Below are 25,700 nucleotides of genomic sequence, written 5' to 3' on the forward strand. Positions count from 1 at the left end.
GCAAATCTTAAAGAATGGAATCCTAAAGATTATCAGGACATATCTCAAGTTTTATTGGAGCAGCAAGAATCATAACGCTAAGTGATGGTTCTTGAGTTCACAGAAAGACGAATCGTATGCACACAGATCTGATGCCCAGATGAGATACCATAAGCATAACTGGAAGCATCATTATCAAAAGCCACAAGAACTTCAAAAATAACAGTATTATTTGGCCATCTAATATTCATCAAGTAGATTAGCAAATATTTATATCTCCAGAGAAAAATAGGTATTTTTAGCTTGCAAAGGGTTAAGCAATCCCTGTCCTATGTTATAAACTCACACATATTTTCCCCCATGAGCTGATTTTAATTTTCATGATAGCTGAGACAGTAAATGCTAAGCTGGGATCTTGGCTGACATGGAGTCCATGGATGGGCCTCTGTGGACCCCTGATATTGTTCACAAACTTTGGTATGCATGCACACTTTTCTAGGATGAGCATTATTAGTTTTCATCAGATTTCCACAGGGGTCCGTGCTCCCAAAAGGCTAAGAAATACCGATAAGAATACTTATCAATAAGAATACTTCCTAAGTAAGACAACAGTAGATGGGTACATGTTAGTTGAACATGTACGCCATTGGAAGCTTACAGTTGAATTCAGAGAAGGGAGCAGTAAGGTTGTGTTTAAAGCCAGCTGGGAAACAGAATTTAGAGAAAATAAGAGTGCTGCTGAGTCTTCAGCCAACAAAAATGCTCTTCTACTTACAAGGGACCCTGATTATCACAACAACTTCACCCAAACACCAAACATACTCACTATGTTGGACAGTGAGGGACTTAAGCAGATCACTGAGAAGATTATGAACTCAGTGGAGAATCCTGAGAAGCTTTTGCAGGGAGGACGGTGGGGGTCAGGGGCAGAGGGTGGGGTGGGAAAGAATGAAATTCCTTATGGGCAAGCTGGATAACTATGAGCAATGTCTGTATCTGGGCAGAAAACATTTTAAGTAATCTGAAAATCAGAGTTGCTTGCCCACTGGTGTGGTGTCTCAAAGTCTCTACCTTATAAAGCGGTATTTGTACGTATAAAGGGACATTATTTTGAAAACAAGAAAGCAGTGCTTTTCATTTCCCATTAAAACTGCATTCCCTTGTGTCTTCATTTTCTTAGGCTAAACCATAAGCATTTTACCCCAGGGAAGGTGAATGTAGATCCAGAACCAAAAGACCATTGATCAGTTCACTCCATTAGCTCTTTAGGGTAGCAAAAGGCTCAAAAGACAGATTTTGTGAACACGGACAGAGGGTTTCTAGAGATGAATCTGTTGAAAAGCTAAATTTCACTTCTACTTCTATTGAAATCTAGAGAGAGGCAACCTCACAGGATGCCTATGACCTCTGACCCGCCCCCCCCACCTTATGATGATATGGGCAGCAGAATCAGAGTACAATCACCCCTGATGAGGAGCTTCTTAGGGAGGCTGAAGGGGGCTCCAGGGTCCCTCCTGGCACCTGTGTGGCACAGAGGGCACCCAGAAGCAGAGTCATAGAAGATTGCTGGTGACACTGTAATAAAGTAGCTGTCCTGGGGTTGGACAGCCAGGGCCAGGTAGCTGACATGTGTGAGAGCCATGCTGGTGACCGTGGAAGGGGTGCTGGCTTCTAATGGAGCAGACAGGGAACAGACCAAAGTTCCCAGGTCTTAGACGTTGGCAGCAGATGCCAGTGACGCAGAGAAATGACCTGATGAGCAGGGTCCCCATCACTGCAGAGTCCTGCAAGGACCCAGAGGACACTGTCTAGCTCTAAGATGCCCCGCAGCCACGAGAACCCTACAAGCTCCTCAATATGCTCTCCAAGACAGCGAAGGCAGAGAAAGTGGAGGGTTTGGAGGACTGATTATTTACCTAGGAAAGGCAGGTTTAAATGGAAAGAAAAGGGAAAATAATTCAAATCACAAGAGGCCAAGTTTTCTTTGAATTGGTTGATTTACATTCCTAGCTAGTCAGAATGGGGAGGCGAATGGGGAAGTTTAAGGCAGTTACTAAAGAACAAAAAGTTGCCTCTTCCTTGCACACTTAAATGTAGCGTGGGGCCAGGCATGGTGGCTCATGTCTGTAATCCCAGCACTTTGGGAGGCTGAGATGGGTGGATCATTTGAGGTCCGGAGTTTGAGGCCAGCCTGGCCAAAATGGTGAAACCCTGTCTGTACTAAAAATACAAAAATTAGCTGGATGTGCTTGCTTGAACCCAGGAGATGGAGGTTGCAGTGAGCTGAGATCGTACCACTGCACTCCAGCCTGGGTGACAGAGTGAGACTCTGTCTCAATTAAAAAAAAAAAAAAAAAAAATATATATATATATATATAACATAAAAAATATATATATATAAAAAATAAAAAAATATATATATATATGGAACTTGGAGACCCTGGCTAAACAGAAATGCATATCTTTAAACACTTAACGATGGAATGCTCCTAAGATAAGTCAGTATAGTTTCTTAAACAAGAGACTTCTAATATGTTTTCAGTGGTGTGCAAGTTCTTTACAATAACCTTAAATGTTGTTTTTCATCTCATTGATCACTGAAAAAAGAGGCATGTTCTGGATTACCCAGGCCTTGACCCCGTGGCTAGGTGCTGCCATGTGTGTAAGATCTCCATTCTTTTTTTTTTTTTTTTTTTTTTTGAGACGGAGTCTCGCGCTGTGTCACCCAGGCTGGAGTGCAGTGGCGCGATCTCGGCTCACTGCAAGCTCCGCCTCCCAAGTTCAGGCCATTCTCCTGCCTCAGCCTCCGAGTAGCTGGGACTACAGGCGCCCGCCACCACGCCCGGCTAGTTTTTTGTATTTTTAGTAGAGACGGGGTTTCACCATGTTAGCCAGGATGGTCTCGATCTCCTGACCTCGTGATCCGCCCGCCTCGGCCTCCCAAAGTGCTGGGATTACAGGCTTGAGCCACCGCGCCCGGCCAAGATCTCCATTCTTATATCTGCATTTATATTTAGGATGGTGCCAACATTTTTCTTAAATTGACAGTATTTAAAATTTAATGCCAACTTTCTCAAACTGGAGGTCTTCTAAAAATTCTTGAGGAAATTATTGAATTCTTCAGCTAAAGAAACACGAGAACAGAAATAAATGGAGGAAGGCCAGGCATGGAAGCTCACACCTGTAATCCCAGCACTTTGGGAGGCTGAGGTGGGCAGATTATGAGGTCAGGAGATTGAGACCATCCTGGCCAGCATGGTGAAACCCTGTCTCTACTAAAAATACAAAAAAAATTAGCTGGGTGTGGTGTTATGCGTCTGTAATCCCAGCTACTCGGGAGGCTGAGGCAGGAGAATCGCTTGAACCTGGGAGGTGGAGATTGCAGTGAGCTGAGATTGCACCACTGCACTCCAGCCTGGTGACAGAGCAAGACTCAGTCTCTAAATAAATAAATAAATAAATAAATAAATAAATAAATAAATGGAGGTGAGGTGATGGGGATTTGAGTGGTGGGGGAAGGAACGAGACATTTCTCACTGCCGAGCACATTGTGTGGGTGCACGCTCTACAGGGCACTGTGCACGGAATGTCACACTCAGGCATCCCAGCAGTTCCCTCTGTATTGATGAGGACAAAGGCTGTGTGTACTGTCCAAGGTCACACTAGTGGATAGCTGAGCTGAAGGTGACCTGACCCTGAAGGCCAAGCTCTTCTCTTACACCAAAACAAGACTGGATGCTCCAAATTAAACCGTGCCCACTAAAAGGAAAACAGCAGAGCCATGAAGCAGGGAGAGAACCCAAGAGGCAAGGAGTTTAACCTCTTGTTTCACAAAAGGGAATACTTAAAGGAGTGAGAAGATAATTTTTCTAGAATTCTTTCTGGAGATGAATACCCTGAGATTTCCTTAGAATACTGTCTTTACCTCAGTAACCCCAGTGATCTGTGCACACTGAAATCTAGCCTATTGTAATTAGAAATTTTTTTTCTCCTATTTAGCCTCATCATCTTTCTCATAAAAAGCAGCCCCAGTCTCAGAAAGTTTTTCATAGGGCTGTCTTTCACCTGCCAGGTTGTTTCAGGAGGCAAAGGGCAGGCAAGGCTCTGGGCTTTTTCCACCTTTTAAAAAAGAGTCCAGATAAGGGATAACTTTCAACAGTCCCATGTTAACCTTTGTTGAATATATCCTTGTGTCCTCGTGGCTCTCCTCATTCCTGTTGATGAAAGATACTGAACCTGACCTAAAAAACCAAGTTTCTGCAGCTTGCTTTTAGATTTTATTTTAGTAGACTTCAGAGAAAAGCTCCAACTTACAGGTTAAACAACTTTAGGGCACTCAGTGTGGCAAATGTACATAGTTTTCCTTGCCAATCCTTTGGCACAGCTATTCAGAGGCTGGAGACAGCGGATGAGCCATGGGGCTGCTGGACTCTGCAGCTGATCCGTCTCTCCCAGAGGACTTAGAACGTTTCTGTCCCTGGTGTCTAAGGTAGAAGTTTTCCCACTTCCAATGCATTGCTGTTCACCTAAAACTAGTCTAATTCACATGCTGTGAATAAGGCATTTGTTTTCCTTATAATTGGTGTGATAGCAGCCAGACACATACACAAATATACACCAAACCCTTAGTCAGCTTCACACAGTGGAAATGGAAAGACACTATCTGGAATCTTATAGAAATTAATATTATAATACGTTTCCTGTTGCTTCAAAGAGAGTCTCTCAAGGTTCTGTCATGGAGAACCCATCACGTGGAAGGAGCTACCTAGCTGGTGGAATTGCACAGAAGGTATGGGGACTAACTACCTGGTGATGAATTTGGTGAAGGATGTCATGAAATCTTAGCACCAGGATGTCATCTGGAAGGCTTATTTTTTAGCTTTTATTATTACAGATCAGTTGCTTTGGTATATAGATTCCATGATTTCTGAGTCCTTTATATTATTACATTAAAAAACAAACAAGTCTGAATCTAATCTGGGGCACATCTCCCACTCTCGGAACCAAAACCTCCTGACTGCTGGTATCTGCACCTCCTCTCTGTTTTTTCATTGCTAATCTCCTATCCGATGGAATTAGACTATGCTATTTTTTGAAAGGGCAACCACTTATTCCCCAGAATTATGGCAATTCCATATAAAATATCTAGAAAATTGCTAGTCTGGGCTTTTCAGGTGAATGTTTACATGAGGAATGGGCAAATTTAACCCATTTATGCCTGAGGTGGTAAGTTTTTGAATTTTTGCTATCAGACCTTTGCGATGACCTTGAGCAGTCAGATAAATAATTCCCACATGCTTAGCGTTCCAATAATGAAACATTAGGCATAATTAAGACACAATTATCTTCATACTGGCCACAATTGTTCTGTCGCTTTGTGGAGCAATCTGTTAGGAATAAAGCAGCACTTGCAGTGGGTTTCACTTTCGATTTTTCTTTGACTCAGGATTGTGATAGGCATAGACTAAGTTATGCGATCCATGAATTTTGGTGGTGATTCAGAACCTGGGCCTTAATGCCAGTGTGAGAGTCAGGGTCAGCAGTAGGATTTCCTGGCAATCACATGATGACACGCAGGGCAGGGGTTGGGATGAAGGGACTGAGTGTGCTCTAGACCCCTTTCTCTGTATTGGCCCTGAATGAGTTGCTATCCATTTGAATAAGCGGGGCTTGGGTCCCTGCCATATGGAATAGAGAACTCAACATTTTCTTTCATGGAATTAACATGGTTTTATTGCTACATACAAGTAAAAGCCATAGTTGATAGTTAGCCCTGCTATTTAATGTCTCCTAAAAGAAGGCCCCAAATAATTTAACTATTGCTACAATAAAGTGATCATTTTCAGTAGAGAATCCTTAATATCCAACAGACTCCTATTTAAAAATCCTATATAGAGAGGCTCCAGACAGGCTCCCAATACTCCCCAAGATTGAATATAAAACTCTGTTGCATTTATGCACATTTTTTTCCTTCCTAGAGAGAAGACCTAGAGCAAGCTTGCTCATCCCGTGCCCCATGTGGCCCAGGATGACTTTGCATTGAGCCCAATACAAATTCATAAACTTTCTCGAAACATTACCAATTTTTTTTTGCTCTTTTTCTTTTAGCTCATCAGCTATCATTAGCATTAGTATATTATGTGTGACCCAAGACAACCCTTCTTCTTCCACTGTGGCCCAGGGAAGCCAAAAGATTGGATACCCTGACCTAGCGTACTCATTAGGTTCTCGAAAGGGCCTATAACAAAAAGAAAATGTAAGAAGCACCATTTTCCAGCAAGTGTCTCATTATCTAGACATGTTCTCTGCAACCAGTTTATCTTGGAAGGCACTCCTAGCAATTCTTGTGCTCCAGGGGAAATCAGTTGACAGACATGCGACTAAGATTTTTCTTCTGAGGGGTATTTGGTCACACCTGCTCTAAAGTCCTTCCAGGTTATTGTTTGTGCTTGCTGGGCTGCTGTGGACGTGGAGGTAAGTGGTGAGGAATGAGGGAACAACTGCGCCTCAGAGCAGCTCTGCTTTCAGCCGTATTATGATTTGTCTTCTCTTTATTTTTATTTTTGTGGGAGATACAACCTTTGGTACAAGTGAAAGTGCACTCGCCTGCCTTCTCTTTAGATTTCATTTAAGGGAAACCTCTATGCCTAAAAATATTTGAAAATCAGGGTGGAGAATTGAAGGGCAGAAGGGAATGATTACCCTTTGGTCTGTGTACTGGAAATAATTCCAATACAGTTCTGAGTAGATTTTAAGGCCTTGCCTGGGGATATTCTCTTGGTACACTTCAGAGGCAGGCGAACCTTCTGGGAGCCCCAGTGTTCTCAGGGGAGTGTCACTACTACCTCCAACTCAGCTTACTGCCAACATGCGTGGTCTCACAAGCACTTGTCAGAGAGCATCCCCTGGAATATAGAGCTCCACAACACTCATCAAACAGGGAGGGGAGCAATGGGGAGGCAGCCTTCCACTGCTCTCCACATCCCCACACTTAATCCTGGAGCAGCCCGGACAGCAGAGGTCAGTGCATTTTGGCCCCTCATCAGCCTAACTTAATTGAACTTAATTGAACAGTGCCCGCTGTGATGTATTGGTCAACACTGAGTGACATTATGAGAAGCAGCCCCAAGTGTGAATCCATGGAAGCAGTTTAGAGCAGGGGCTGCTGTGGTCTCCATCCTCTCCACAAGGATCCACAGGATGAGTTTCTCTTGGATTTTAGCTCTGAGAGCAGCATCCTTTAAGGAATGGACTTATTATTCTACTAGAGCTTCCATGACTTGGGGAACTGGTCATGCCACCCTCCTTCTATTGTCTTCTAGAAACTCAGGGACAAATTTTTGGTATCTCTCACCTAAGAGTCATTCCATCAATTTTGTAAATTATCATTACTCCTTGCTTCATCTTATCTTTTCTGCTCTGGTTTTCCCTTTGTCCTCCTTTTCATTGTTATATTTTTATTTTATTTTCCTCTGTTCATATTTACGTAAGCAAATTTAAATTATTTCTGGAGCAAGGCATAAACCTATTAAATAAAGGAATATTTACAGATGATTAGTTATAAAGAACTGGTAGTTTCTCACTATGGCAAGACTCTTAACATATTTTTAAAGAATAATTAGAATCTAGAATGCTAGGCGGGAGAAAGTTTACTCCAAGAAAACAAGTTTTGCTAATGAGTATAACCAAAAATGAAACATTGGAGGAAATGAAAATAGCAGCCTCCTGTGATCCTGAAGTCTCAATCAACAAAAAATTAATCAGCAGGTTTCCATTTTAAAATGGTATCTGGCAGACATCTTTCACACAAAATTTCCACCAAAACTGTGTGGGAAGATATAGAAAAAGATGAAAACCCACAACACTAGAAATCAATCAAAGTCCGTTTGTTGCCAGTAAATGAATGGGGAAATTTTTTATTAAATAGAAGGCTCACGAGTGCACTTGGAGACTCAGTTACTCTCTACCTTTTCTAAGTAGTCACAGTAATTGTTGACCCTCCTCCCAGTATTCTCTCAACCTCGAATCTTGGTCCAGAAATATTAAGATAAATGCTCACCATAAAACAAGGCAAAACAAATACCAAGAAACAAAAACACAACAGTTGAGCCTTCTATTGTGGCAGTGGGACTTTTTAAGCATCTGAAGAGAAGCTCACTTCCAACTCCCCTCGGTGCTTCCCTGTTTTATAGCTACTTAGAAAATGTATTTACCTTAAAATATTTAGGTGGGTAGGAGGAAGAACTAGCCATGGCACCATGTTGCATCCTGGGAGTTGTAGTGATAAAACATAAGCTCTGGGGTAGAGACTACAAAAACCATGCAAAGTGTGTGATGGTGTCTGTTATTTCTAATTCATTCATTCATTCATTATCTATATATTCAATACTGTGGCTAGGTTCTTAGCCATCTGATCAGAGAAGCATAATGCGAGGTAGTAAGAGTAACAAAAATCCCCTATCTTAAGCTAGCAGAGTGGAAATGATTTGAGGGCATTAGATATTGGCAAACAATGAGGGTGGGGATAGCATTATCCTCATTTAAGAACTGCTAACAGGAAAAGTTAATGTGGAACCCATGGAAAAATACTGCAGAGAGAAGGAAACAAGTTAGCCTGAAGGCATCATGTGAATTTTACTAACAATCAGGACACAGTGTCTGGTAGCAGTTTTGCATTCTCATTAGAGAGTAATAATACAGATTTTCAATTAAGAGGTGTAAAAAGCTATAAGAGTTCAGCACTTAGACTAACAGACTACAGGATAAGGTGAAATGGGAAGACAAAAGACTGCAGAAAAACTGAAAACACAGAAGCAGACATAGACTTGCATTTGAAGTCTAGACTTACAGAATTACACTTGCATTAATTCTACAACAGCAGAATTAATATTCAAAAGAGATGGGGTTTTAGTCCATCTATGTCCATCAGGGGGTTGGGTTTAGGAGGATAGAAGAGTGTGTTCAGCAGTTTATGTTATGGATTGCATAGAGCAGGGGTCCCCAGCCCAGGGGCCACGGACTGGTACTGGCCATTGGCCTGTTAGGAACCAGGCTGCATAGCAAGAGGTGGGCAGCAGGTGAGCCAGCATTACCACCTGAGTTCTGCCTCCTGTCAGATCAAGGGTGGCATTAGATTCTCAGAGTAGCGCAAACTCTATTGCGAACTGCACATGTGAGGGACGAGAGTTGTGTGCTCGTTATGAGAATCCAACTAATGCCTGATAATCTGAGGTGGAACAGTTTCATCCCGAAACCATCCCTCACTTCCCACGACCTGCCGCAATCCATAGAAAAACTGTCATCCACAAAACTGTTGGTGCCAAAAAGGTTGGGGACCCCTGGCATAGAGGCTCAGTGTGCAAAGGTATGTGTCAAGTGAGTGAGGCCAGGGATAAGGTAGAAAATGCGAGAAAGGACTCCTGCTTTCAGCTGACTTCATCTGCTAATCCTGGCCCATGAGGTGAAGCATCTAGCAGGGAGTGAGATGACAGATGTACGTTTGCGTCTCCTAATATGAGTCCTTCACAAGCCTCTAAAAAGACAGGAATTAAGAAAACTGCAGAACAATGAAGACAACAGTAATGGGAAATTAGAGAAATGAAGGGAAATGAATGTGAGCTTCAAGAGACAGGACCTTGTTTTGTTAATGCCCAGAACAATGCATACATACACATGCAGTTTTGTCTCCAAAAAACAGAGAACATGTGTTCCTTCCAAACACACATAAAACATTCACAAAAACTGACCATTTATTAAACCATAAATGCAGTCTCAACAAATTCCCAACATTAGCAATTATGTAAGCCATATTCATTATTCATAATGCATACTAAAAATTAGTGACAAAACCAAAACAAAATGCAAAAACAAATCGAAGTGTTATCCATCTCACTAACTTAATTTGATTAAAATGAGAATTACACTGGAAATGATCAATTACTTGGAAAAGTTTGACAATGGGCACATCGCATATCAAAGCTAGCGGGGTGGAAACAAAACTGAATTTGAGGGAAAATTCATTAGCTATATTGGAAATATATATATTTCTATATATATATCAGAATATATAGAAAAACGTGTGAAAACAAGAAAGTAAAAAGAAGACATTAATAAATATAAAAGTATATTTTTATATTTTATTATATATTATTAATATGTTATATATTAATAAATATAAAAGTAGAAATTAATGGACTACGAAGAAAAATAAAAAATCCCTGGGATTAATGAATGAAAGTAACAGCTGGTTCTTCAAAAACACCAGTAAAAAAATAAGACTGATAAGTTCAAGTAAGAAAAGAGGGAATGATAGAGAATGACAGAGAAAAGAGGGAATGATAGAGAATGAGAATGAGAACAAGAGAGAGAAAAAAATCTATAAACCAGAGGATGCCTAACTATAGTGCAGGGAAATTTTTTTAAAAACATGATGAGAATATTAGATATAATATTATATCAATACATTTGAAAATCTAGATTAAATAGATGATTACCTATGAAAATGTAAATTACTAAAGTGGATTTAAGAAGAGTTACAAAATCTAAATGGTTTAACAACCAAAGAAGAAATCTATAAAGAAAGTAAAAGATCTGCCCCTATAAAGATGCAGCAGGCCTAGATAGCTTAAAAGGTGAATTCTCCCAAACTTTCAGAAAATTATTATGTCATATAAAGTGTTCTAAAACTAAGATAAAATAGAGAATCCTTGCCATGTTATTAGTATAACCTGATACCAAACTGAACGAGATAGCATCAAAATGGAAACCAGCAAATGGAATCTGGTTTTTATTAAAAAAAAAGAAGTAAAATTTATGCAACAAATGAAAAGATGATTCAAAATTGATAAATCTATTAATGTGATTTACAACATTAACAGATTATAGAAGAAAAAGCTGGCCAGGCACAGTGGCTCATGCCTGTAATCCCAGCACTTTGGGAGGCTGAGGTGGGAGGATTGCTTAAGCTCAGAAGTTCAAGACCAGCCTGGGCAACATGGCAAGACCCTGTTTCTACAGAAAAATAAAAAGAAATTTTAGCTGGGCATGGTGATGAACTCCTATAGTCCCAGCTACTTGGGAGGCTGAGGCTGGAAGATCTCTTGAGCACAGAAGGTCAAGGTTGCAGTGAGCCGTCGTGCCACTGCACTCCAGCATGGGTGACAGGGCAAAACACTGTCTCAAAAATAAAATAAAATGTAATAAAAATAAAAAAGAAAAAGTCTATGATCATCTACTGCCAAAAAGCAGTCACATTCCTGATTTAAATTGTTTAGTAAGTTAGGAATAGATAATTTCTCATTTTGATAGTACCTAATAAACTTAGAGCAAGCATGACACTTAATAGTGAAACACCGGAAGCAGGTCACTAAGGGTAGCAGCAAGACAAAGGCAAGGTGCCAGATGTCATTACTATGTCTCAGTGTAGCATAAGTTGTCACAAATGCAATAAAACAAGAAAGAGAAATAAGTATACATGACAGAAAGGAAAAGATAAGTGTCATTACTTGTTGACAATATGATTATCTATCTGGACTAGCTAAGATGATCACCCAAAAGACAACCAGAACTGAGAAGAGAATCCGTTAGGGAACTAAGTTATAAAATGTAAACATGAAATGAACAGTTTCTATACACCAGCAAGAAGCAATTAGAACATGTAATAAATCTCATTTACAATATCAACACAATGTATAAGATAATTAAAAATTACTTGACAAGAAACGTATGAAAGCTTTGAAAAAAATCTATAAAACTTCACTGTAAAGTAAATAAATGGAAATAAGTACTATATTCTTGATAGGAAAGGCTTAATATTACAGAGATATCAATTATTCTGAAGTAGATACATACATTTAATGTAATTCCAATCAAAACTTAAAAATACTTTTTTGCAACTTGAGCAGATTTTAACAAATCATTTAAGTGAAGGACTGAGAAAAGCCCAAATGCTTTTAGAAAATGATATCATTTTCTAAAAATCCACACGGTGAAGAGAAGACCATCCAACAGATAGCATTATATATTATAAAGTTATTATAATTAAAATAAAATAGTATTTGTGAAGGAATAGGCTTCAAGATCAATGGAACAAAATAGAAAGTAAAAAACAAAACAGGTTTATAGAAATAAAAGGTTAAAATATACTAAAGGGGCATCTGAAACCAGTGGATGATAGATTATTTAATAATAATTTTGTGACAAATTCTTAATTTGAAGTTTAGATCTTATCACATACCACCCAGAAGGATAAAGTACAGATGGTCTAAAGGACTAAACTGAAAATAGAACACTACAAAGGATTAGGAAAAAATTGGAGGAAAATCCTTATAACCTTGCAAATTTAAGGCCTTAAGGCACCAAATACAAAAATAATAAAGGAAATAACTGATAATAACCAAAAATAACTGATAAATTATTATGAACAAAAATTTTTGTATGTAAAATATACTTAAGGCAAAAGTGACAGACAAGGAGAGAATAGTTTCACGTGTAACCATCAAAGAACTAAAATCTATTATACAATTAGAAAATAAAACTAATTCCTAAAAATCAGTGAGAAAAAGACAAATAGTCCAATAAAATAACACATAAAAAAATGTAAATTGCTTATCAAGGCTAGCGGGATGGACGAAAGAAGAAAAGTGCAAATAGCTTTAAACACAGGAAAAATTGCTCAATTTCAGTAGTAATTACGAAAATGTTAGCCAAAGGGAATTTTTTTTCTTCACATAAAATTGGCAAAAATTTAGCAGACTGACAACACTATTGTTGACAACATGAGAGAACATACTCACACACTGTTATGGCTATGCAAATTGCTATGAAGTTTTGGGAGCTTAATTTGGCAAGTCTATTTTAAAATTAAAGATCCACATGTTACTGTTGCACCTTTAGTTCTTATTGTTTCAAAAAGTTCCGGGAAAAAGCTCAGTCCGGGAAAAAGCTCAGTCCAGGAAAAACAAAAACTGGTTGGATCCGGAGATGCCTGAGTTGGAGATGAGCTTGGTGAACTTTCCTATTACCATACTACAGGCCCCTCCCAGGGAGGAGCTTATTCCCCATTTTCTATACAGGCTACTATATAGAAGCATGAGGCAACACAGTGAGACCCTGCATTAAAAAATAATAATAATAATAATTAACCAAAAATAACCTGATGTCTCTGGAAGTGCAGCACCATCCCCACCTAGTGGAGAGGAGTGGGTACTGCCACTAGCTCAAGGTCACTCCCTGGGAGGCAGAGGCAGTGCCTCTTCTCTATCAATGCCTTGCAAAGATTAGCAGTAGAAGACAAATTTCAAGCCACTTCAGAATAAATAGAAAGCTAATTGAGGTGGAGATGTGACATTTTACACCTGCAAGTGAATCATGCAGACAAACTCTCAAGAGTATCCCTTGAGGCAAGTCATTCCATGTTTCTGGACAACAGTGTCTACTTGAGCTAGATAATAATGATTTACACTTGAACCAAACTTTTTACTTTTATTCTCTGATCATAACAATCCCATGAGACAGATTTTTAATGATCTTCTGTTTTACAGAGGAGAAAATGGGTGCTTGGACTAAATAGAAGACCTTTTCTAGGCAATATGTTAGCAGGTCAATCAGGGCTGATACCAAATTCTATGGCTTGAGGACCTGAGTCCTCAATTGTCTTTATGGGGGCCTCAGGACCAGGGATGTGGCTGAGGCATTCACAGAAGATCTTGTAGAAGACACTGGTGAAATCTTGGACCATATCTTTGGACCTGCATGAGTTGTCTGCAGCCACAGGGGAGTTTCTGGCCAAACTAAGAGTATAGGGCATGGCAGCTAGGCTCCACAAGGTTTGGTATTGGGTTGACAGTGATGTGCAGGTCTTCACCAGAAGAGGTGGGGGCAAGGGCAAGGGCATAGCACAATCAAAGGCACAAGGCTGTGAATGAGCAGGGTGTAGAGAGTATAAAGTTAGTCTGGTTGGGAGCCCATTAATAATCTGAAATTGTAAGCAAGACCATTTGTGCATGTGTGAGTGTGTGTCTATACAAGTGCATTTTTAAAGGGAGAAAATTCATGGCTTTAATCACATTTTTCTTGAACTAAACCATGTGGGAAGAACCACCGAGGATCCACAGAAGGGGTCTGATGTGGACTAAAGAATCACAGAATATTGAAATAATGTTTACTGAGCCCTAGTGTCAATCTCAGACAGAGCTTAGCTCTTTATAAACATCTCTTTCACTTGTCACGAACACCCTTTGAGGTGGGTTCTAATATCATCTTCATTTTACAGATGAGGAAACCGAGAACTAGAGAGATGCCTTGTCCAAGGCCACACAGTTGGATCTGAACCCAGGCAGTCTGACTCTAGATCCCTCAACCCTAAACCCAAGGCCCGTGGCCCTTAAACTTGAGTGCACAGTGGAATCGCCAGGAGGGCTTGTTATAACAGACACGGCTGGGTCCCATGCCCAGAATCTCCAATTTGGCAGATTTCTAATGAGTTCCCTGGTGGTGCTGATGCTGCTGGTCTGGGGGCCACACTTCACAAACCACACTTTGAATTCTAGGTCATCATCTCCAAAGAGGACGTGGAGTCCCAAAGAGTTGATGTGACCGTCTAGAGTCACTCAGCTACTTAGCAGCAAAACCAAGACGAGAATCTGGGTCTGTGGATTCCAAACCCAGGACTCTATGCCACTTGTGCTTGGAGGAGGGCACATCTTACCTAAGAGTGTGTGTGCATTTGCACGTGTGCACTTCCATTACCTGACGTGTGTCCAGATCCCGGAGCTGGGCGCTGGGGGAAGGTGGTTCTTTGCTTGGCTCTTCTGAGCCCAGTCGGGCTCTTCTCCACCTCCTGGCCCGCCGGTCTGTGGTGTGGGGGGCCTCCTCCGGCTCGCTGCTGTCTGAGGTCTCCCTGCTGGTCACCTGGGGGTTGAAGTTCACGTCCAGTTCTCCCTGCAGGCGCATCTTCTCGGCTGCAGGGTTCCTGGGGGCCTTCCTCTGCAACCAGGACAGCCTGGCCTGGTGCCCAACTTCTCGGGAAGAGCCCGCGGAGGAGGTCTCCGAGTCAGAGCACATGGCCTCAGGGTTGGGGGAGATTGCGGAGGATGGGGAGGCAGCTATGGGGCCTTGGTCAGTGCTCTGGGCCTGTGTGGGCTGAGGTTGGGGGTTCCTGGGCAGGCCCTGGGACCTGGGACACAGCTTGCTCAAGGCCTCACTCCAGTCAAAGTCTTCCTCGCTATCGGAGCCCATCTCATCGTAGGCAGATGCCACACTGGAGGCCACCTCCAGGGCCTGAAATGTCCCGCTCTTAGGTTTGGCCAGTAGTCGGGTAGGGGGCGGAGCGCCGTCCTTCAGGGCCACCCAGTTCCCGTCGGGGCTCTGCAAAACTGGGGCCAGGTCTGTGGATGGAGAAGATAGAGAAAGCAGAGAGGGGCTGTTGTCACTTTAATGCAAGATGAGGTTGCCACTGGTTACCTCCCCAAGAGTGTCTTGTGGGGGTGTTGGAGAGCAGTTGCCTTTAGGAAGCCCAGGAGGGCAAACCCAATTGGTGGGCAGAGTTCAAAGTTCCCCGAGGAATCCCCTGAAAGCTCAAAGGGTCCCAGTGCTTCACAGATGGAGAGAAACTCGGAGATGTGGCTCCTATTTCAGTCTACCTGCGTTGACGCCACCTCAGTCTCCTCAGCACTGCCACACTCCTGCCCCAGGCTTGTTTGGAAGGGGAGGGGAGAGGGCTGCAGTTGGCAGTACCAGCTTCTGGCTCTTTGACCTTGGGCTACAATTTTGTCTCTTGGATCCTTAGTTTCCCCTCACTGATGGGAAACAATTCCACTACCTGCCCTGGCATACCTCAGAGGTTAACGCATCTGCTCTTGGCTCTTTTATAGATCCTACTTCATAACAGGTTCCTGAGATAGGCACGTAGGTCTATTTTTAACTCAAGGAACATGCCCCACTCTGGAAAGGACTTGAGGCCAAAAAAACTTTGGTATTTCTAATCTAATTTTACAGATGAGGAAACGAAGACGAGCGAAGTTAAGTAACTTGTTAAAGGTCACAGAGCTGCTAACTTGTAGAGGGAGGACGAGGTGCATCCTCTACCTGACTCCAAGGCAGCTCTGGGCTACAGACTGTGCCTCGGAAGCTGCAAAGCACCATCCAAGGGCAGCTGGAGCAGTCTCAGGCTGTGACTATGGACTGGAGTGGTCTAAACTGGGCTCAGATCTGCCCAGAACATGGTCCCAAGGATTGATCTGCATGCTGTCTGCATGCTGGGGGTGGATTGGTAAAAGTTGTTTTGTCTTGTTTAAGGCGAACAGGAAAATGCTTTCTTCCCATGTGTCTGTGGGGTGGGAATAAGGTGACATGCTGCTCCTTTGGCTATGGGTACTTGGCCCAGGACTGAGGCCTCAGGCACAGCAGTTGCCAGCAGGAGCTGCCTTTTTTTTTTTTTTTTTTTTTTTGAGACAGAGTTTCACTCTTGTTGCCCAGGCTGCAGTGCAATGGCACAATCTCGGCTCACTGCAACCTCTACCTCCCAAGTTCAAACGATTCTCCTGCCTCAGCCTCCCGAGTAGCTGGGATTACAGGTGCACGCCACCATGCCTGGCTACTTTTGTATTTTTAGTAGAGACGGGGTTTCACCATGTTGGTCAGGCTGGTCTTGAACTCCTGACCTCAGGTGATCCACCTGCCTCAGCCTCCCAAAGTGCTGGGATTACAGGCGTGAGCCACAGCGCCCGGCCTTTTTTTTTTTTTTTTTTTTTTTAAACCAGGACTGTTGCAGGGATGTCTGTGGGAAGTGATGAGGACCCCAGGGCTTTGAAGAAACCATTCCCCAACTTGTGTGTGGACATCTGCTTCGGGGCTTAAGGCCTGCAGCAACCACAGCCCTGATGTAGTAGGACTCTGAGGCAGGGTCTTACTTTTATGCTACTTAAAACACATAGGTTTTCTACCAGTTAAACTGCTACTGCTCCACATAATAAAATGAAAGTTATCAGTATTTCACAGTGCTGCCCACAGAGCATTGTACCTGCTAAGCCTGTTACAGAACCACAGCCTTAGGGGAATTCAGATGTTGGTGGAACATATGTTTTCGACAGCGACCCAGTTCCACTTCCACTGCCTGACTGCAGCTCAGACTGGCAGGACATTGAGTTCTTTTTATTTTGAGAGTCAGGAAGTGGGGCTTTGTCTGACGAGGAGGATACTGGACCCCGGCAGTGGGCTGATACAAGCAGGGGCCTCCAAGAAGCCTGAGACCACACACCGGCCTTTCTCCTGCTGCTCCTGCCTTCAGTGTCCCTCTCCACCATTTCCATGTAGTAAAGCCCCAATGACCCTACAACACCTCATCCCACTGGTGGGAACGGCCTTTTCCTGGAGGGCATTCTCATCTCCCTGCTGGACTTGGCCTCTCTTCTCTGAGCTCTCCTGGTGTGGGACCTGGCTGGCTCATCGCACGTTCTTCCATGAGTTCTAGCTGTCACACACCTGCTGAACGTGAGGACAAAGTCCCTGAGGCAGGGCCTGGATCTCAGGCATCGCTTTATCCTTAGAAGCAGCCTAGCCTTCTCTGTCCCAGAGTCAGTGTGTGCAGTAGAAAGACCAGTGACCTCGAAGCCAGAGGTCCAGGAGGAAGCCCCACTCAGCCACCTGGCAGCTGTGTGATCCTCTGTGCCTCGGTTCTCTGACTGGTGAAAAGGGCTTAGCTAAGACCTCTCTGGGTTGTCAGAGGACTACACAAGGGGATGCTCGTGAGTGTGTTACACATGCCTGCTCAGAGAGATTAATTCCTGATGGCTCCTTTACCCTTGTCTATAAATGAAGGAGGCTGCTTTAGTGTAGGGCAAAGAACAAGAGCTTTGGATTCAAGCAGACGCAGGGCTGATCCCCAGCGACTGAATTTACTAGCAGGTGACCTTGGTTAGAGAACACTTCTGGGCCTACTTCCTTGCCCAACAGTGGGGTCAGTGTGACCCACCTTTGGCTATCACTAGAATTATTATGAGATAACGCATGTAAAGCATCAGTCCTAGTGCCTGCTATACTTAAGGCCCTGAGCTATTTTTAGCTTATATCTGTTGAATCCAATTTAGCAGTAGTACTTAACACCTGGTTATGAATTAACACCCATGCACTCCATATGTATGTATACAGAAAAGAGATATGCATCTGATAGTCACTATTCAGTATTACACATTAATATCTATACAGCAACACTATTTTCATTGACGGTGGAATTATTCAGAAGAGTGGCTCACTAGGGTTGTTATCACCATTTATTATTGGGCTCTACTTGTGGTGGTGGTAATAGCAGGTCTTTTGAGAAAAGTATTTCTCTTTTGCTGACATTCTCCTAATGCTGTGTCCGGGGATTGTCAGTCAGGTGGTAAGGGTTTCTCAGGAATGCTCAGGCTCTCAGTGAAGCTATGCATGGCTAGTAAGTAGTTATATTGATTTTTCCTGTAGCGGCTCTGTGGATGCCCTGCCCCAAACCTTGGCCCTCACCACTTCAGTGTATGCCAGCTGGACTTCCAATTGCCAGCACTTGCAAGTCTTCACTTGAGGCTTGCTCTGGCTACTAGAGCCTGTGTTGCTTGCCCCAGGGGCAGGGTGGAAGTACCCAGGATTCATCACCTCCTGGGAGCAGCCTTCAACCAATGAGTAGGGGAGCTGGTGGCTAAGTATCCCAGCTCTCTTGCTCGCCAAGCAGGTGAGTCTTCTACACTGGCTCCCAGAGTCCCCAGTGGGGTCAAGCTCCAGCCATCCACAGTGGCCATCTGCTCAGTAACAAGTCATTTTATTGCCTGATTTTCTTTCCTTGTTTCACATACCTACTCCCCTCCCTGTGTGTTTTCTGGGCTCACCTCACAAATAAACTATAGGTCTTCAGATTCTCATATTAGGGTCTGCTTCTGGTGGGAGTCAAACCAAGACACCCACATGATGCAAAGTAGACTCTGAGCATGGCTGTGGAGCACTCACTCTAAGAAGAAAGGAAAAGTTCTCTGGGCCTTCTAATCTGTCACTGAGGCTGCTCTCTGGACCATCTTTCAAGACTTGACTTACACATCACTCCTCAATTGCATATGCTTGGCCTTCCTTCCTGGAGGAGCTGGCTATTCCGTTCTCTGAGCTTTGCCAAAAAGCTTTCATTTCTTAACACTCAAACTATATTATAGTTTATTTTCTTGGTTGTCTACCCCACCCCTCAATCCTGATCGTGAGCTCCTTAAGGACAGAGCCACGTCTTCTTCACTGCTATGCTCCCAGCCCCTGGCAACATTGGGTCCCATCCTGGGCACATGAAGACTACTTGTTAATGAACACAGGCACCAAAGGCTGCAGGGGCGATGGGGCTCATTGAGCAGCTCTCAATGAACCCGGCTGTCTACAACTTCTCCTGGGGCCCTGGGAGGAATCCAAAGAAGGAGACCCTGGATGGTGCCACTCAGGGTTGGCTCTAGGGTTGACCATGTTGTAAATGTGGTCCCTGGGCTCCAATACCCACGACATGGTGAGATGGCATTCGGCCCATTGCCAACTCCCCTTCTCCTGCTTTTTTATAACCCCAGGTTGCCTCATGCCTCCATGGAAGCTAGAAGTTGACTAACTTTTACCTCAGCAAATTTTACTTCTTAGCAAAAACACAGATGGCTCCCTGAATACCCAACCATGTGAAAACTTTGGTGGTTTTTGAGCAGCATCATCAAAGCTGCACCTGCACTCTGATATCCCAGTCTCTCGCTCCATCAGGAACACCCCTCGGGGATCCTGCTCTCGCTTCCTCTTTCTCCAAATTCCTGCTCTTCCATTATTTTGCAGACAACTAACTCTCAGTGAGTGATCCCAGAGCAGTGACAATTCCCCGATCTTTATTTCCCCAACACTGAGCACACACAGCATATACAGTAGATGCCCAGTCAAGGTTTACAAAGTGAAAATACATTTGGGGGGAACCCATTAACTGCTATAAGCACTGTCAAGACTGAAAGCAGAGTTACTGTGGTTTACCCAAACCACAGTGTCCCTAAGACTGACCCCAACTGGGCACTAACAGGAATCTGAATCAACCCTCCTCCTGAGGCATAAACACAACTGCTAAATATAGCTGAGTGGGCATTCACCTTCTAAGATGACCTCCATCTCCAGAACTCCTCTATTTGATGTTTCCGCCCAACCGAGACTGAGCAATGCCTGTAGGAATAATGTGCTTCCTGCTAAACATTTTAGACATCCCTCAAGACCTCTGAGGCTGGCATGGACAGTTTAGCATGTCAAGGGCTAAAAATTCCTCAGAAAACCAGAAGCTTTCCACCCAAGTCCTTTTTAAAAAATTTTAAATCTTTATCCTGAGAGATGCCTAGATTTTTGAGCAGAATGTGAAATTTTTTTTTGGGTGTGTGATGTTGTGGAACTAAGTTTTATGTTTATATACAATTGAAAAATTACCTATGGGTGCCTAATTTTACAGAAAATTATGTCCAAAATCATGTTTGGGAAACAAAATTCCTTTGCAAATTTATTATGAATGCTTATAATCCGGTTGGAAACTATTTTGTGAAACAGAGCATCTTGTAGTTGTTTTTATAATATCCTACACATTTATCACTTTGCAAGTCTGAATTTTGAAATGATGTTTTTTGTTTGTTTGTTTTTATGGTAGAGAGACACTTATAATGCAGTAGTTGAAAGCCTGCAAATTGGAGTCATGATGTTTGGATTTGAGGACCAGCTCTGCCTATGTTGGCTGTGGGGTCTTGAACAAGTCACTTAACTTCCCTGTCCATCAATGCTCTTATCCGTAAAACAAAATAATGACAGTGTCTAGTAATGCTGTTGGAGGAAAAAATAAAATAGTGCCTACATATGGACTCTGTATGTTTTAAAGTGATTTTAGAAAGCTAGATATTGTGCATTGCAGTTCTATTATGTGGTATTCTCAGGTACTCTATGGAATCTAACAGTCCCTTTTCTGTGTGCATTTGCAATCCATAGTGAAGGAGAGAGAACTGAGAAAATGAGGAAGAAGAGAGAGAGTGAGAATATGAATGAACGAATATGAATAGACTGGGAGGGCAGAGGGAGGAAAGAAAGGCATATCTAGAAAAGAAAAATGCACTTAAAAAACAAAAATGAACACCATATACCTAAGTAAAGAAACGATCATCTGCTGCAGAATTTCTGCAATGTCATGGCACTGCAGTTTCTACTGATAGGTACTAAAAGGTCAATATAAAAATAATCTCTTTTGGTAAATCTTTAGAATGACAGTTAAAAATATTTAATGTTTTCTGATTCTTTGCACTGTGATAATAATGGATTTTGTTTCTACAGTCGTTGGTTAAATCTTTTCCCTTTTAGAGTAGAAATAACAGCACAATCTTTAAAAGCTTATTACTAGGATGGCTATGCTGCTGTTAATCTTTTTTGTTGTTTTCATTGTTTAGGAAAGGGGTCTAAGTCTGACAGGACATGGGATGAGAATACTGTTAATGGTTTCTTCATGTGAAGACAGATATGCCTGGCCTGCCAACACAGTGTGTGTATGCAGGAAATAGGAAGAGAGGAGTAGACCTGTGCGGGGGTAGGTGGAAGATTTAGTCTGACATTCATGTGGACCAGGAGGCCCCCTGAGCACAGGGACTTCATGGCCCTCGGCCATCACCCACGGTGATGGGTCCAAGCACCTTAAAGTCTTCTGATATGAGACTTTAGGAAAATGACTCAGTTCATTTGAGCCCCTTCATTTTGAGGGATTACATGACTCAACAGCTTTACAAAGGACCACGTGCCATACATGTTGAAGAGTCTCTAAAGGGGCAAGCTGACTTGTCCCATGTAGAGGCAGGACATTCTAGGGGGAGGAAGCAGGAAGAGCAGAGGCGCAAGCAAATAGCAATGCCGTCCTCAGGACGTCCCTCAGGCAGGGATAGACAACTGCCCACCAAAGACTCTTTCATGACCCAGCCATGTTACTGGTATGCATCTGCCTGGCCAGGATGCCATTTTTCAGGGCCTCCTGCATTGAGGTGGGGCCACGCGACCAGTTCCTGTCCACAGGTTGGGAGTGAAAGTGGTGTGAGCTCTCCCTGCTGAGATGGTTAAGAAGCAGGTCCCTGCCTTCTCCATTCTCCCTTCCTCCATCTGCTGTCTGAATGTGGATGAGCCCATAAAGGACTCAGAGGCCCTGGAGGATGATAGAGTCACAAAGTTGGAACCTTGTACTTTGGCCTCTGAAGGCTTCCCACAGGCCAGGGGTACTTGTACTGCACTGTTGTGTAATGAAAAAGAAAATTATTGCATTAAGCTGCTTAGATATTCAGTTTACTTGTTATAGTGGCATATGCTACCCTAACTAATGTATCCAGTTTCAGAAAGGACATCCTTAAAACCAGACCTACAGACCCAAATTTGGTGGGACCCAAATCCCTTTGAAAGTTGAAATGCCATGAGAGGGTAGTTTAATGTTCCTGGCCTACATAAGACACATTCTCCTAGTCCACACAGAACAGGTAGCTGAAGTGGGTGTGCAGTGGAGTGATGTGAACACACTTGTCCAGGAACCTCCCCACCTCTCCCCACCCCTGTCCCACAGGTCTCAGCACAGAGCATAGAATATAGTGACACCCTGAGAGCCTTCATCCTGCCAGAGCAGCTAGGAAAACTGCCTGAGTGGAGAACATGACCACATTATATATTGTGTGTTGTGCTGGAGGCCTCATGACGTAGTGGCCCAGAGGGACATACACCAGTTCAGACTTATGGGAAGAGGAGCTGAGTGGCCATGCAATAGCTGAGAAGCCTCCAAACCACACTTTTGAAACCCACAGACCAACTAGATGCTGCTTAAAACAGTTACTTGTTTCATCCAGCCTGTCCACGCTCTTCCAGCTGGGCAGAGCAGACTCTGCTCTTGGGTGTTGGCCTTGGTCCCTTGGCTGCCTCAATGCAGCCTCTGCTGGAGGGGTCTTCAGGGCTTCTTCTCCAGTGATTGAGAAGGCAGACTGGGACCGCTGTGGAAAGAAAAGAGGGGAAGGGGTGAGCTCATAAGTACAACACCTGGGAGGTATGCCTTCACCTTTTGGGGACAGACATTGTACAGCATGGAGAAAACATGTTTAATGGTAATGGCTCTTTTCATGTGAGCCTTAAAAGCTGCAAATCAGTGTATAATGCCAGGTAATGGTACAAATGTTTATTCCCTTGCAAGTCAGCCAGGCCTAGTAGAAAGAATGAGATGTAGTGGAATTTTATGGGGCCAGCTCTCATACGGCTCTTTCTTATCCACCCCTCTTGCGGCCAATATTTCTCAGGGCCAACTGTGCATGATGAGTTGCTCTCGAGTGTGCAAAATGGAAAGCATCTTCTCCTCAAAGATCTCCAAACCTGAAGAGATCCCAGAGCAAGGTATGATCCATCCACAGCACAGGACTATTACAACATATTCCCATGTAGCTCCTAAATTAAAGGAAGGAAAAAAACTCTAACCTAAGGATAAGTGGCAGAAATGGAAATTCAAGTGACTGACAGGAACAAATTCAAATTGAATTATATATATATAGTATGTTGTATTGTGATGCTCAAATGTTGTATAGAGAATTTTATCAAAGAGAACGAGACTAAAGTTTTCCTTTGCCATTTAATGAAGGAATGATATTTTACTGGTTATTTTACTCTTTTTACATTGGCAATCTTAGGAAGGAAAGGGTATATTCACAAAGCCACTGAAAGCATCTATGACTACAGTATTAAACAAAGTACTGATCAGAAGCTCAGGCCCCTTTGCAGTGGGCTTCCCCCTGCTGGCTGACATCAGCACCAGCAGCCCCTACTCCCTTCTGTCCCAGTGCAAAGTGTGCTCATTTCCTCACCTTTCTCTCTCCCACAGGTACCTAGACTAGGAGACAAAGGCAAGCTCTCTCAGAGAAGAGCTGTGGGCAGGGCCATGGGGTGCTTTGGAGCTGCACCCAGGAGTCAGCCGTGCCTGGGCTCCATGACCACCTTGGCTATACTACCTTGGCCAAGTGACTTAATTCCTTGAGAGATGTGGAAACTTAATCTTGCCCTGCACTCACAGTAAACTGTATGATAATGGTAGCTTTAAAAAAAGGTATGAGAGAATAAGAAAGAAAGAAATATGGCAAAAATGAGCACAGGATTCTTGGGTGACAACACTGAGCTTTAAGATTAGAGGTTGGAAGAGGAAGATGCACTCAATGGCCTTGCCTCCTAAGGACTCTGGACCAGTCTGAGGAAAGACACAGAGATAGATGAGGATCAAAACCCAGCATCCCCATTATCGCAGGCCAGGCTAGGACCCAGGACCCCTCACATACAGGGCATCTGGTACACTCTGTTGGAGAGTGGTAATGCAGGCCAGTTCTGATTCAGAAAGAGTCGTAGGAAACCTCTACTTCCCCCATGAGACCTGGGGGTGATCTAGGAGGAAGGTGGGCTTACAGAACAAATATGGAACCCTCTAAGCTATGAACCAAGTGTTACAACCTGCTCCCATCCCTTCAAATATAGAGGAGAGAGCATGATGGGCCTCCAGACCTGCCTTTCGATGCAATGGTCATAGGTGAACACAACCCAGAGGTGATGAGCTCTTCCTGTCTTATCAATTCCTCAAGACACTGTGGCTCAGTTCAAGCAGGCCATGGTCTGTGGGAAATCTACCAATTGCCCCCTTCCCCAAGCTGGGCTGGGGGTCATGGGCTTCTTCGATACTTATGTTTTACTGCACTCTTGCAAACATCTCTCTTCTGGCCTGGGGCCCCCGTTAGACTGTGGAGCAACTGAGGGTAATGTTCTTTTAGCGGTGACATCTGTAGCCTCTGGCACAGTAACTGGTACAGAATTGGAAATCAATGAATGTTTTCTATCGAGTGAATGGTTACAAAATGAGTTTTTCAAAGTGCCAAACTTTTTTTTCCAATTTCTTACACAAAATTAGGGAGTAAGAGAAAGAAAGAAAAAGGAGCCCATTGTCATCTACACTTACATCCTGGAGGGCAAGGTTTGACTTGGAGGAGAGCCAAGCTAAGACACGAGTGCAGTGGCTTTTGGCTGAGTGTCATCTCTTTCATTCTGAGGGCATAGCAAGCACTGACCCTGCCCCGAGTGTCCAGAGCAGTTTGGATGATGCAGCTTGACAACACCCAAGGTGTTCATGGGGCTGGGAATTCACAGCCATTCTGTGATTTTGCTAAATATCTGCCAGAAAATGAGCAGCTTTCAGAGAAGACAGAGATTGAGGATGATGGTCAACTGGCAAGTGAAGTTATTAAAAATGAAGGAAAACATCATTCTCTGGCAAACTTCCACGTATCAAGAGGGACACACCCTTGGCCCTGGTGTACATTGGGATTGGCTAGGTTTCTCCTCCTGTGTGATAACACAGCTCTGTCCACACCGTTATAGTTGTGCACTGACTTGCTGTGTCTTCCACACACAATGAACTCCATGAGGGCAGGGATGGCCTTTTGTTTGAGATCCTTGGTTGCATGTTTGTGACTGAATTTATAGGCTGTAAGACACAGTGCTGGCCCTTATGAAGCTGACAGTCTAGTTGCCAGATGCAGTATTATTACAGCCTCACAGAAGCCATTTACTGTATCTAGCCTTTAAAAAATATCTATAAGCTTCTCACTGTAAATCACTGAATACAAGTTTGGGGGGAAACAATACTTAATATTTCATTTTGCAGTGACTCAGACTTGTGTGTA

General features: G+C 43.2%; 1 protein-coding gene and 1 long non-coding RNA gene across 5 annotated transcripts in view; one reads left to right on the top strand and one right to left on the bottom strand.

Annotated features, from left to right (window-relative positions):
- LOC112618544 overlaps positions 1 to 25,700 on the top strand; it is a 127,978-nt gene that overhangs the window by 95,947 nt on the left and 6,331 nt on the right. The window lies entirely within an intron of this gene.
- MYRIP (myosin VIIA and Rab interacting protein) overlaps positions 1 to 25,700 on the bottom strand; it is a 410,104-nt gene that overhangs the window by 51,951 nt on the left and 332,453 nt on the right. For all 4 annotated transcript variants that reach the window (XM_025375656.1, XM_025375655.1, XM_025375654.1 and 1 more), the window contains 2 exons: positions 22,832 to 22,985; positions 14,728 to 15,365 (listed from right to left, as the gene is read on the bottom strand). In XM_025375656.1, the coding sequence (XP_025231441.1) occupies positions 14,728 to 15,365; positions 22,832 to 22,985 (792 nt within the window). The remainder of the gene's footprint in view (positions 1 to 14,727; positions 15,366 to 22,831; positions 22,986 to 25,700) is intronic.

The sequence above is a fragment of the Theropithecus gelada genome, chromosome 2 (assembly GCF_003255815.1).
Source record: "Theropithecus gelada isolate Dixy chromosome 2, Tgel_1.0, whole genome shotgun sequence".
Lineage (NCBI taxonomy): Eukaryota > Metazoa > Chordata > Mammalia > Primates > Cercopithecidae > Theropithecus > Theropithecus gelada.